Source organism: Babylonia areolata, chromosome 19 (assembly GCF_041734735.1).
Source record: "Babylonia areolata isolate BAREFJ2019XMU chromosome 19, ASM4173473v1, whole genome shotgun sequence".
Taxonomy (NCBI): domain Eukaryota; kingdom Metazoa; phylum Mollusca; class Gastropoda; order Neogastropoda; family Buccinidae; genus Babylonia; species Babylonia areolata.
This window is the reverse complement of record NC_134894.1, coordinates 57,355,405-57,369,298: the sequence shown is the minus strand read 5'-3', so window position 1 is coordinate 57,369,298 and position 13,894 is coordinate 57,355,405. Positions and strand designations below refer to the sequence as shown.

The 13,894-nt window shown below is 39.5% G+C and overlaps 1 protein-coding gene across 4 annotated transcripts in view; it reads left to right on the top strand.

Annotated features, from left to right (window-relative positions):
• LOC143293882 (uncharacterized) overlaps positions 1-13,894 on the top strand; it is a 79,248-nt gene that overhangs the window by 2,414 nt on the left and 62,940 nt on the right. For all 4 annotated transcript variants that reach the window (XM_076605218.1, XM_076605216.1, XM_076605217.1 and 1 more), the window contains exons 3-7: positions 200-258; positions 3,906-3,941; positions 9,395-9,468; positions 12,535-12,581; positions 13,265-13,334. In XM_076605218.1, the coding sequence (XP_076461333.1) occupies positions 200-258; positions 3,906-3,941; positions 9,395-9,468; positions 12,535-12,581; positions 13,265-13,334 (286 nt within the window). The remainder of the gene's footprint in view (positions 1-199; positions 259-3,905; positions 3,942-9,394; positions 9,469-12,534; positions 12,582-13,264; positions 13,335-13,894) is intronic.

The window sequence follows — 13,894 nt, the reverse complement described above, 5'->3', positions numbered from 1 at the left end:
GTGTGTGTGTGTATATATATTATATGTATATATATTCATACATAGGTATATTTGTGCATGTATGCTGCTAAAGTGCTTTTCGTGAAGTTTATGAAGAAATGTTCAGTTTTGAACATTTTCAGCACAGAGTGGTTGTTATCAGGGAAAGCTGAAAAACAAAGACAGGAAAGAGAATGACACACTTGTTCTTATTTTCCAGCGAATGCAGCCACGCGACATTGATACCAAGTATAATTTTGTCACAGCCAAGAAAAGACAGTGAGTATAATTTCAATTAAAAAGATAAAAACATTAATATAGAGTCTGGCCATGTCAGTAGTCCTTTGAGTAAGACAGGGAGATCTCTCAGAACAAAAGGGAGGGCGGGGAATGGGGGGGGGAATTAGATGGACACGCCAGACTAATATATGGTTGCACTGGCACATATATGCCTGGCATTTTATCACCATGAAGAATAAACATTATGAAAGGCAGCATTGAGTACAACCCAGTCACATTTTCTTAAACCAGAATGGATTACTATAGTATCCTTTATTAGTATTGTCTTCCGCGCTGATCCTCATGAAATACAGAAGCATTGTAGTGCTTCCAGTTGTGCTTTGTATCCTGCTGTAATGATGGGTGCAGTGGCCAGATGATTAGAGCACTGGGTTCTTACCCAAGTTCAATCCCCAGTTTTGGCGCATCTGGTGGGTAAAGGACACAGATTTTTCACCTACCCAGACCGGCTACAGAAAATTCCCCAACACAGAAGATCAACTAGCCCTCCTTGTCCAGGACATCGAAAACTCTTTTCAGGAGAAGAAGAAGACACTGGCCGTGTTTTTTGACCTGTTGAGAGCATTTGACAAAGTGTGGAAGAAGGGCCTCATCCTGAAACTTCTCCAAGCTGGCGTATGTAGCAAGATGTACATGTGGATCCAGCACTACCTCTTCAGAGGGACCGCAAGGGTCAAACTAGACGGCTTCCACAGCAGAAAGGTCAAGCTACGTGAGGGTGTCCCCCAGGGAGGAGTGCTTTCCCCAACATTATTTCTGTTGTATATCAACGACATCAGAGACAACATCACGAAGCACGTCTCCAACAGTCTGCACGCAGACAACCTGGCAGTATGGACATCCGCTGAACACACCAGCACGGCCTCCTACCAGCTTCAGGAAGTCACCCAAGTTCAATCTCCAGTTTTGGCGCACCTGGTGGGTAAAGGACAGAGATTTTTCCAATCTCCCAGGTCAACGTATGTGTAGACTGCTAGTTCTTGAACCCCCTTCTTATGTATATGCTTTCAGAAGATCAAATACACACATAAAAGATTCTGTAATCCATGTCAGGGTTTGGGGGGTTTGGAAACAACGTAACCAGCAGGCACAGCCCTGAAAATGGAGTATGGCTGCCAACGTGGTGGGGTGAAATATGGTCATACACATCAAAGCCCATTCACACATATGAGTGAACATGGAGCTCATGACCGCAGGAGAAGAAGAAGAAGATGTATCTTCTCCACTTCCTTGCCTCTGTTGACTTTCTTGTTTCTTTCCGTTACATGACCAACATCGACTTGCCGATGACTGTCATGGTTGATGCATGCTGGGTATTTTCGTGTCTCCATAACCCCACTGAACACTGACATGGATCAGGGGATCTTTAATGTGCGTATTTGATCTTTTGCATGTGAGTATACACACAAAGAGGGTTCAGGCACTGGCAGGTCTGCACGCATGTTAACCTGGCAGGTTGGAAAATCTCCACCCTTTCTCCACCATGTGCGCTGAACTGGGGATCAAACTCAGGGAACTTAGTGCGAGAATCCAGCACTCTTAACCACTCAGCCAACACACCCATCAAAGTTGAATTCATGTCAAAGTCTTCCGTGGTGGCAGATTCATGGCCACTATGACTGGAGGGTTACACTTCAGTGATGGTCTGTCTCTTCTTTGGAGAGGTGATTATGCAGTCCATTGTCTGGAGGGGGCTTGGTAGGCGGTGTCCTGTGTCTGTTGTATCAGCACAGTCGACACTGAACACCACCAAGTGACTCTGTGGCACTGAAGAGTATCTTGAGATGGGTCAATTAATGGCAGCCTCAAACCATAGCTCTCTGCAGACTGCTTGTGTTGAAAGGCGCAATAGCAGAGCGGTGAAAGCGTTAGACTTTCAATCTGAGGATCCTGGGCTTGATTCTCGGTTACGGCGCCAGGTGGGCAAAGGATGGAGGGAGATTTTTCTGATCTCCCAAGTCAACAGATGTGCAGACCTGCTAGTGCCCGAACCAAATTTGTGTGTATATGCATGCAGTTCAAACACCCATGTTAAAGATCCTGCAATCCACGACAGTGCTTAGAGCTTGGTCTCTGACAAAAATTGAATACAAGATACAAAATTAAGATACATAAGAAAAATTGATAATAATTATAATAATTATAATGATAAGTCATCGAGCACAATTATAAATAGTACCCATTAAAAAAAACAAAAAAAAAACAAAACAACCAACCCCCCCCCCCCCCCCCCCAAAAAAAAAAGACACCAAAAAAAACCCAGCCTACAAATTCTGAAACAAAGAACTCAATTACTGATGGTCATTTGGTTCAGGATACTGCAAAGGGTTAAGCTGTGTAGAAAGAAGAGTCTTTAGACTGGATTTGAAAGACTGCAGTGAAGATGAGTAACAGAGAGACTGGGGAAGTTGATTCCAATACAGTACAATACAATACAATACAATACAGTACAATACAATACAATACAATGCAATCTTATTATCATTTTTATGAGTATTTATGCCTAATCTTAAAGATAAGCCCTAGGTGCTTACAAATAAACAAATAAGTACCCAAAAGGAAAAAAAATTGAATACAAGATATAAAATTAAGATACATAAGAAAAATTAATAATAATTATAATAATTATAATGATAAGTCATAGAGCACAATTATAAATAGTACCCATTAAAAAAACAAAACAAAACAAAACAAACACACACACACACACACACACAAAAAGGCCTACAAATTCAGAATTAAAGCTCTCACTCACTAATGGTCATTTAGTTCAGGATACTGCAAAGGGTTAAGCTGTGTAGAAAGAAGAGTCTTTAGACTGGATTTGAAAGACTGCAGTGAAGATGAGTAACAGAGAGACTGAGGAAGTTGATTCCAATACAATACAACACAATACAACACAATACAATACAACACAATACAGTACAATACAGTACAATACAATACAATACAATACAATACAACACAACACAACACAATACAACACAATACAATGCAATGCAATACAGTACAATACAATACAACACAACACAACACAAAACAACACAATACAGTACAGTACAGTACAATACAACACAACACAACGCAACGCAACACAACACAATACAACGCAATACAATGCAATACAATGCAATACAGTACAATACAATACAATACAATACAATACAACACAATACAATACAATACAATACAATGATATGAAAGTAACACTAACAGACAGCAGGGATATGTAAAGCATGATTTATGATAAAAACACACTTAGGACTAAGGGGGTGTGAAACTGCAGGTTATACTGAGTTACAGGAAGCTATTTGGCAAGTACAGGAGGAATCTAGTCTCTTCTTGGGATGCATGATAAAATAGGCAACCATTCACAGTACACACACACACACACACACAACACACAACACACACACACACACACACACACACACAAACTGGCAGCATGGACATTACCAATTGTTGTGCTCATCTCTTTTCATTATTTCTTGCTTGAATGTTTATTCATAGAATGATACAGATTTGTTTTGCAAGGGTTGTTTAAACTGGTGTGACATTAATTTGATGTCTTGCATTTAAAAAAATTTTCTTCTTTATTTGAATGAGGACAATAATGTGTTTTGCAGAGTTTTAAAAGATCATCTGAGCAGGATTGAAAGCACGTGAGTATTTTGGCTCATTTGAAAATTTTGCTGACTGTTTATTGAGCAAGTTTATTGGGGTTTTTTTTCCTTTTTTTTCTCCTGTCATGTTTCTTATATTTCATACCTTTGTACTTTTTTTTTTTTTTTTTTTTTTTTTTTTTTTTTGTCTCTTCATTTTTCAGTGCATACACACACTCTGTCTTGTCTATCTATTTATCCTTCCCTCACACGCACAGACACACAGGCACATACACACAGACACACACATGCACATTTGCTTTCTCTCATGCACACATAACTGTGCACACACACACTCACAGACATGCCCATGTGCACATACACACGCATGCATACGCATGCACCTAGAATCACACACACACACATACACTAACACACACACACACACACACACACACACACACACACACACACACACACACACACACACACACACACATACTTGTAATTTTACCAGTTGACTTGTTTGTTATTTTATTGACTCACTTGTGTAAACAAAGTGAGTCAGTGTTATAACCAGTGTTCGGTTCTGTGTGTGTGTGTGTGTTCATGGTAAATTTTAACATTGCCATTTTCTCTGGAAATACTTTGTCTGCCAATACCAAATTTGGCTTAAACATAGTAGGAAAAAAATCTTCACATTCATACCAATAATAGGTTGTACATCTATACCAATAATAGCTTGTACATCTCCCAAATTTAACCGTATTTCTGAATCATCAATGGTTTATTTCGTTGATGCTGGTTCTGGATTCCGAAAACGCTATTACCTCTTTGCAGCTGCCTGAACGTCTTGAAAGCAGATGTCATGGCATCGTTTTTCTTGTTCGCAATTAAAAGCAAAGAAATACAAATTGTGGATGGAACACTGACAGTGACACTTACCACATTATTGACGTCTTTACTGCATATGAATATTCTGAAGTGGACACTGAATTAACTAGAATGAACACAAAAGAAAAATTGAATCCACCGTTTCACTAAGGTCAGCCTTGTCTACACTGGTTTGTGCAGATCTTGACAACATCTTGTAAAGTCTGATGCGATGGCAACGTCTCTTTTACCGCCGAATCGAAAGAATTTCTTAAATAATCATTGACGTGTTTACTGCATGTGAATGTTTTAACGTGGATACTGGTTTAACTAGAATGAACAGAAAAGAGAAATTGAATGGATGGTGGCGGGCGCAATAGCCAAGTGGTTAAAGCGTTGGACTGTCAGTCTGAGGGTCCCGGGTTCGAATCACGGTGACGGCGTCTGGTGGGTGAAGGGTGGAGATTTTTACAATCTCCCAGGTCAACATATGTGCAGACCTGCTAGTGCCTGAACCCCCTTCGTGTGTTGTATGCAAGCAGAAGATCAGATACGCACGTTAAAGATCCAGTAATCCATGCCAGCGTTCGGTGGGTTATGGAAACAAGAACATACCCAGCATGCACACCCCCGAAAACGGAATATGGCTGCCTACATGGCGGGGTAAAAACGGTCATACACGTAAAAGCCCACTCGTGTGCATACGAGTGAACATGGGAATTGCAGCCCACGAACGCAGAAGAAGAAGAATGGATGGTGTCGTAGTTAGATGCTTGTGGATCACAGATTTTTGGAGATCAGTAAATATCGGACACATATTGCAGTGTGTTTCAGGCAATGGGAAGGTCTCCTTTACCTCGGACTTGAAAGAAATTCTTAAATGGCCGAGATATACCAAAATAACATGATTTAAACAGCGTTTTCACTTCGATTACTGTTCTGGATTTATTCCGCTACACGAACATGCTCTTAGATGAACAGACTGTAGATGAACATGCTCTTAGGTGAACAGACTATAAATAAATGAATGAACGAACATGCTCAAATAATCATTTTTGAGTGCCGTTGTTGAATGCCGTGCGCAAAATCACTCATTCATGACCCAATATTGGTGGTTCGAATCTGCTGTGAAGCCTTCTTTGTTTTTTTCTTCTTTTTTTTTTTTTTTTTAATGTGAAGCTTTAATAATTATAATAACGAATAGAGAACACATTTCAACACACAAATATTTGTAAGTTGTTTTTTTTTCCTTTTCAGTGTGTATTACAAATGAGTCCTGAAGGCCTTGCCTTTCTTGTTTCCTTTGTTTATATCTAGAGAGATGGAGAGAGAGAGGGAGCGAGATATATATATATATATATATATATATATATATATATATATATATATATATTTGCATATCTATAATAGACATGCAAATGGAAGAGAGATGAAAAGGAAAGAATTCATTAGATGAGGCAGGGGTGGTATGGATGAGGGGGTGGATTTTCGACCAGTACCACAAGTGTAGACAGATGTTAAACAAAAGAATGAACACACTTGTGTGGGATCACTTGCATCTGCTCCTTAACCATCCTCCTCTCTCCCCCCCCCCCCCCCTCCTCCTCTCCTTCCCCTTCTCCAATCCCTTCCCACCCCCATTAAAAAAAAATAATTTGTAAAACATTTAACATCCCTTAAAGTGGAAGACAGAGAATCGAAGACTACTACTACTACTTCTGCTACAGACATACATTGTCATACAACTTTGTGTTGAGGAAATACAGGAAAACATAAACCCAAGCACACACACAGACACACAAAAAGTGCCACACCTACACCTTCCATCTCCCTTAATCACACCCCTCCCCACACACAAACCAGCAACACCACTTCCCACCACCCCTCATCCACAACCCCTCTAGTCATTCAGATGAGACGATAAACCGAGGTCCTGTGTGCAGCATGCACTTAGCGCACGTAAAAGAACCCACGGCAACAAAAGGGTTGATCCTGGCAAAATTCTGTAGAAAAATCCATTTCAGTAGGAAAAACAAACAAAACTGCACGCAGGAAAAAATACAAAAAAATGGGTGGCGCTGTAGTGTAGCGACGCGCTCTCCCTGGGGAGAGCAGCCCGAATTTCACACAGAGATATCTGTTGTGATAAAAAGAAATACAAATACAAATACAAAAAACAAAAAAATACCCCCAAACCTAAAAAACCAACCAATCAAACCAAAAAAAAAAACATATCCCAAAGAACATTTCAGATGTTAGAGAACATTTCCCAGAAAGATCCTTTCAAAAGCATATGTGCAAAATCAAAAATCGCAGATGTCAGGGATAAGGATACAAGGATATTAACAATTCAAAATCAGCGACAGACCCATCCTTGATAAAAAGTCCTGTATGGCTGAGAAGAACAAGCAACAAAGAGACAAACGAGGAAGCAGAAAAGAACAGCAGAGATGAATGGTCATCAGGGGGCAAGCGCACAGGCAGACAGGGAAGCTTTAAGTGTGATTGTGTGGAGACTAGTGCAGGCAGAGACCGCTAAGGGGTTGCTCAGCATGACAACAACGCAGTCATTTGTTTTTTTTTGTAACAGTTTGACAGGAAGTCGTTCAGTCACTGGTATTGTGTAGACTGGGTGTTTTCTCTGTTTGCAACTGCAGTAATATTGGAGCTTTCTGGATCAAGTGTGTAACTAATGTGCAGAACTGATTATTCCACATAGGTCGACAGTGAAGCAGCTTCTGTTTTAACTTCCGAGAACTGATACTGGATAGGTATGGTTGCACAGTGGGTTAATGTTCATTTGATTAAATCATTTGGAAATGCCTTCCCTGTTTAGCATTTTTTATCCGGCTGAAATGAAAAGGAGTAATAACTTCCGTTGCTGAATATTTTATTTACAGTACAACATGTTTATAGATACAAAAATAGAATTTGAAAGACTACACCTTCAGAAAAAAAAATAGGGGTAGTAAGCATTGCTAGCTAGAGGATTTTGTGCATGTGTGCACAGGATGTTTTATGTGGTTGGTTGTTTTCTTTTTTCCCCTTTCTTTCTTTCTTTCTTTCTTTCTTTCTTTCTTTCAAATCTGTCCTTAAAAATGTCACTTGTCATTGTGCACTGCACTCCACTACAATACAATACAAATCAATACAAGAAAATACAACAGAACACAATGCACTACAGTGCACCACAATACAACACAATACAACAATACAACACAATACAACACAACACAACACAACACAACACAACACAACACAACACAACACAACACAGCACAGCACAGCACAGCACAGCACAGCACAGCACAGCACAGCACAGCACAGCACAGCACAACACAACACAACAGAAAGCATTGCAGCGCAGTGTTGTGCATGCAATACAGTGTGATGCGACAGATGAAGGGGCATATCTAGAGCTCAAGTTCGATTGCAAAAAAAACAAACAAGAGAGGAAAGGCCTTCAAGACTCACTTGTGATACACTTAAAAAAAATCCAAGCTTTTTATGTATTGAGTATAATTTCAAAATATAATGTTTAAGATGAGAAAGATCAGTTTAAAGCAAATTAAGTCCCCTAGCATTAATTACAGAGTAATTTCCCTTTTTTACTATCCGCACCAAAAACGTTTACAAAATAAATAAAACTTCCATGCTGAGCAAAAGAAGTTCCTGTTTGAACAGAAAATGATAATAATGACTCGTCTTGTTGTTGTGTCAGAATAAGAGGTCAAAGTGCCAAGTTTAGAGAATACAAAAAATAAAAATATAACAGTAGATGCAGTTTGCATATAATTAGGCTTCTTTTTTTAATTTTTTTGTGCCCATCCCAGACGTGCAATGTTGTTTTAAACAAGATGACTGGAAAGAACTGAATTTTTCCTATTTTTATGCCAAATTTGGTGTCAACTGACAAAGTATTTGCAGAGAAAATGCCAATGTTAAAGTTTACCACGGACACACAGACATACACACACACACACACACACACACACACACAGACAACCGAACACCGGGTTAAAACATAGACTCACTTTGTTTACACAAGTGAGTCAAAAATCAGGTGTTGACATGTCTTTGCTATTCTGCAGCAACAGATAGTGATACCTTTTTAGGAGAAGAGCTGAGGAAGTCAAAGGTTGTTCTGTGTGTCTGTGTTTTCCTTGTTAACAGCGCAGTCTGTCTCATATTTCAAGCATATCCTGCTGGCTAGATGCATTTTGAATTCTTCTACCATTCTCTTGGTTTGATTTAGCTTGCGGTGTGTTTATCGTTTGAACTGATACATCAAGTAGTCTTGTGCAAACTGTTATCCTGCGTAGGTGATAAAAGGGGTTATGACTGCCTGATTTTGACTTGAAACAGTAAGAGATAGACTGAAAAAATTTTTGCTAAAAGTTGACTTACATGAGATGAAATAACGAGGAAAACATTAGCCTGAAGAAGAGCTTGTGGCTCAACACGTTGCCTCTTTTATCTCATGTAAGTTGACTTTTACCAAGATTCTTTTTGTCTACCACTTACTTTTACTCTACGTACTTCTGACATTTATCAGTAGTATTGTGTTATCTCTTACCCTTAAGTGTTTCTGCCAGATGCCTGTCTGTGTATATATACGTTTATTTAAACCCTTGTTGTAGACCAAGGGTTATGGCAGCACCACAGCTTCCGCCAAGACCGGGTCGAGAGCCAACTCCTATACCTCAGGAACAAGGTACAGTCATCATGTGCAGTTTTCCTCGCGTATGGTGTCTCTGCATCGGTATTCTTTACATTCTGTGCAAATGGGTGGGGTTTGGAGGATTTTTGTTGACTCACTTGTGTAAACAAAGTGAGTCTATGTTTTAACCCGGTGTTCGGTTGTCTGTGTGTGTGTGTGTGTGTGTGTCCGTGTGTGTGTGTGTCCGTGGTAAAAGTTAACACTGACATTTTCTCTGCAAATACTTTGTCAGTTGACACCAAATTAGGCATAAAAATAGGAACAGTTCAGTTCTTTCCAGTCATCTTGTTTAAAACAATATTGCACCTCTTGGATGGGCACAAAAAAACCCCAAAAAATGAAGCCTAATTATATGCAAACTGCATTTACTGTTATATTTATATTTTTTGTATTCCTTAAACTTGGCACTTTGATCTGATATTCTGACCCAACAACAAGAGCAGTCATTATTATCATTTTTTGTTCGAACAGGAACTTCTTTTGCTAAGCATGGAAGTTTTATTTATTTTGCAAACGTTTTGGTGCAGATAGTAAGAAAGGGAAATTAATCTGTAATTATGCTAGGGGACTTAATTTGCTTTAAACTGATCTTTCTCATCTTAAACATTACATTTTGAAATTATACTCAACACATAAAAAGCTTGGATTTTTTTAAAAAGTGTATCACAAGTGAGTCTTGAAGGCCTTGCCTCTCTTGTTGTTGTTGTATCAGATGTTATTTGCTTTTCAGTATGTTTTCTCTTTCTTTATTGATGGAGTGATTTTTCCTGTCTGATTCATGCCTCTTCTTCTTCTTCTTCTTTCTGTTACACGACCAACATCGACTTGCCGACGACTCTGTCGTGGTTCATGCATGTTGGCTATTTTCGGGTCTCCATAACCCACTGAACGCTGACATGGGTTACAGGATCTTTAACGTGCGTATTTGATCTTCTGCGTGCGTATACACACGAAGGGGAGTTCAGGCACTAGCAGGTCTGCACATATGTTAACCTGGGAGATTGGAAAAATCTCCACCCTTTAAACACCTGGCGCCGTTACCGTGATTCGAACCTGGGACCCTCAGATTGAAAGTCCAACGCTTAAACCACTCAGCTATTGCGCCTAGGCTGATGATTATCTCTGTTTATGATTGTGCATTTAATATATATTTGTATTGTATTATTTTTTGTCACAACATATTTCTCTGTGTGAAATTCTGGCTGCTTTCCTCAGGGACATCACTCCACAACAGTGCAAAGCACCAAAGAACCCCTACATATATATATATATATATATATATATATATATATATATATATATATATATATATATATATATATATATATATATATATATATATATATATAGACACACACACACACACACACACACACACACACACACACATATATACATACACACACACACACACACACACACATATGTATGTATGTATGAATATATATCTGTATCTATCTATATATCTGTATCAGTATATATATATCTTTTTTTTTGGGGGGTGGGGGTGGGGCTGGGGGGTCTGCAAGTGTGTGGGGGTTTTTTAATATGAAAATAAATTTTTCTACATAATTTTGCCAGGGACGACCCATGCATGTGTATACATTTTGTGGAAATGGGTGGTGTTTGGTTGTTTTTTTTTTTTTAATTTATATTTAATTTTATTGATTTACCAGTATTTTTTTTTTAATGTCATCTCATAGTGTGTTTCTGAATTAATTCCTGTTTCTGTCTGATTTATGCCTGTTACTGATGATAATGTTTATTTTGTAGCCTAAACCAACAATTATTTCTATTCACAGAGAGGTTGGAGTGGGAAATGACTTTTTGTTGTTTCAGAGATGTAATTATCTGAGAGGGAGAGAGAGAGAGAGAGAGAGAGAGAGAGAGAGATGTTTTATGATGCGATAAGATGTTAATCCACAGACTTCCCGCCAGGTGGGGGCGTTATCATCAATCATTATCGTTATCATTATCATTATTAGATAAACGGCATGTTTAATTACACATACTTAACCATGACCCACTAGTGCAGACTCTGGCAGGGGTCTGACATTCCTGTCCTGTGCAAACTACTATCCGCCTATGCGGAGAAAACGAAAGTAGCTACAGCCGATAACCTCCCGGAAGTAGGTAACCTCCCCTTTGCCCCTCCTGACTAGTGCCCTCTTTTTCCGGCAGCCATTATGACTCCTGTTCCTGTGCTTTTCATATGGCTAAGTTTTTTTTTTTGTATTTTCTCTGTCTGTCTGTCGATTGGCATGTTTCCAGCCTGTATGCGGCCAGTCAAATGATTCAGGTCGTATTCAAAGCCACAGCCATGCTGAGATTGAGGGATAAGAGCTTGATAAGGGACTGTCACAAAACTCCTGCAATCCAATCGCAGTCAAAGGTGATTGATTAGTCAACGGGTATTTGTTTTGAATGACTGCTAGTCTGCTGTCTTCTTTACAGTGCAGCTTTCGGTTTGTTTGTTTTTTTTTTTGCTGCCCCATCATGTGCACTGTTTCAGTGGCATTACTCCCAAGCCGCTCATTTAGATTCCCCCATACATGGCCACACCCGGGTTCGTCTGTCGCAGTTCCAGCGTCGTCGGCAATCCACAGGGAACCATCGATGTTAGGCCGCCAGGAGGCCACACACCAGAGGAGACCCTGCACTGCTGCACTGTCACTTCGGTGGTGTTCAGTGGTGCCTGTTCTGATTCAACGTACTTAGGACACCACCCAGTAAGCCCCCTACTAACGACAATAATGGCTTAGTCGCGGAGCCAGACTGAGTGAGCGTCCCTCCCAGTGTGGAGACCGCCACCACGTCCCTCAAACAACAGTCCCCCATGAATCTGCCGACACTGAAGACACTGACATGACTTGCCCCAAGCACAGAAGTGGAGGGGTATCGAAACTGAGGTCACCATGAGAGCAGGGCATGAAAGGCCACAGACTTTGAGACTGTTTTGTTTATATTGATGATGATGAGATTTTTTTTTTCTTCTTTCTTTTTTTTCTGTCCTGTCTTTTAATAACTTTTTTTGTGTGTGTTAAAAAAAAAAAAAATCAGATGATGGTGATGCCAGTGATGATGGTGGGTGGTCAGACGACTTTAATGTGAGTTGGGTTTTTTTTTCAGAGTGTATATATTGTATTTCAGGGAAGGTGTGTGTGTGTGTGTGTGTGTGTGTGTTTGTGTGTATGTATGTGTGTGTGTGTGTGTGTGTGTATGGTGTGTGTGTGTGTGTGTGAGTATGTGTGTGTGTATGTGTGTGTGTGTGTTACCTTTTAGTTTAAAACCTTGTAAAGATGGCAAATGTCTTTTTGAAATGATAAAACCAGCGCGCATCTTTCTTTGGATTTAACCATATGTACAATTCCAAACAAATTGTGTGTGTGTGTGTGTGTGTGAGTGTGAATGAGTGAGTGAGTGTGTGTGTGTGTGTGTGTGTGTGTTAGCTTTTAGTTTAAAACTTTGTAAAGATGGCAAATGTCTTTTTAAAATGATAAAACCAGCTTCATAATTCTACTTCCAGAGAGTACACCAGTGTAAGAAGTTGTTTTCTTGTTACTCTGTTGGGCAATTTTAAAGCTTATTTTGATATGCTTTTGATCGTGTGCATGCCGTTCGAGGATTTTACGTTTTATTTGATACATGTGTGTTGTAAACGCAGTTCACCTATTAGTTGTTTTTCATGTTTATTTTGTTCTTTTGTTTATCTGTTTGTAAACCCTGCATACTTTGAAGTGGGTGAAAGGAAATAATATCTTGAATTGTGTGTGTGTGTGTGTGTGATCAGTCAGAAGGGTCAGATGACGATGACTACTTACAGCCATCAACACCTGCACACATTCAACACGCAGCTCCAGGTAAGGCTGAAAGAAAAGTGAACAAGAACAACTGTCCTCTGTGTGTGTGTGTGTGTGTGTGTGTGTGTGTTTGTCTGTGTGCACATGTGCACTGTTTTATTATCAGACATGTTGATCTTTAGGGAGTCTTCAACATCACGCTCAGAGGTATTCGTGATTCACATGTCAATGATCTGTAACAACAAACCTACAGAGAGGTGCATACTTTTAAATCTTTTAAATTTTTTTTTTATATATATATTGGTGTCGACAATGTTACCTGTTCTTACTTGAAGAGAGAGATGGGGGAGAGAGTAGAAGAAGAAGAAGAAGAAAGCTTTGTTTTACGCAGCTTCTTCCATCACTGAAAGGACTGTGTAGTGGTGAGCGTTGGACTGGCCACCCAAGTGACAATGAACGTTGGCATGAGACAGGGAGACACAGTTTGTTGGCAGCGTTTACGAACAGTGTTTCTCAGACGTCTTGTCTGTGGTTTTGTTAACTGCCGGTGCTGTCTTGTGTTCTGAAACTTATGTTGAAATAGCTTGCAATTTGGTGTGTGTTTTTTCCTCGTTATTTGA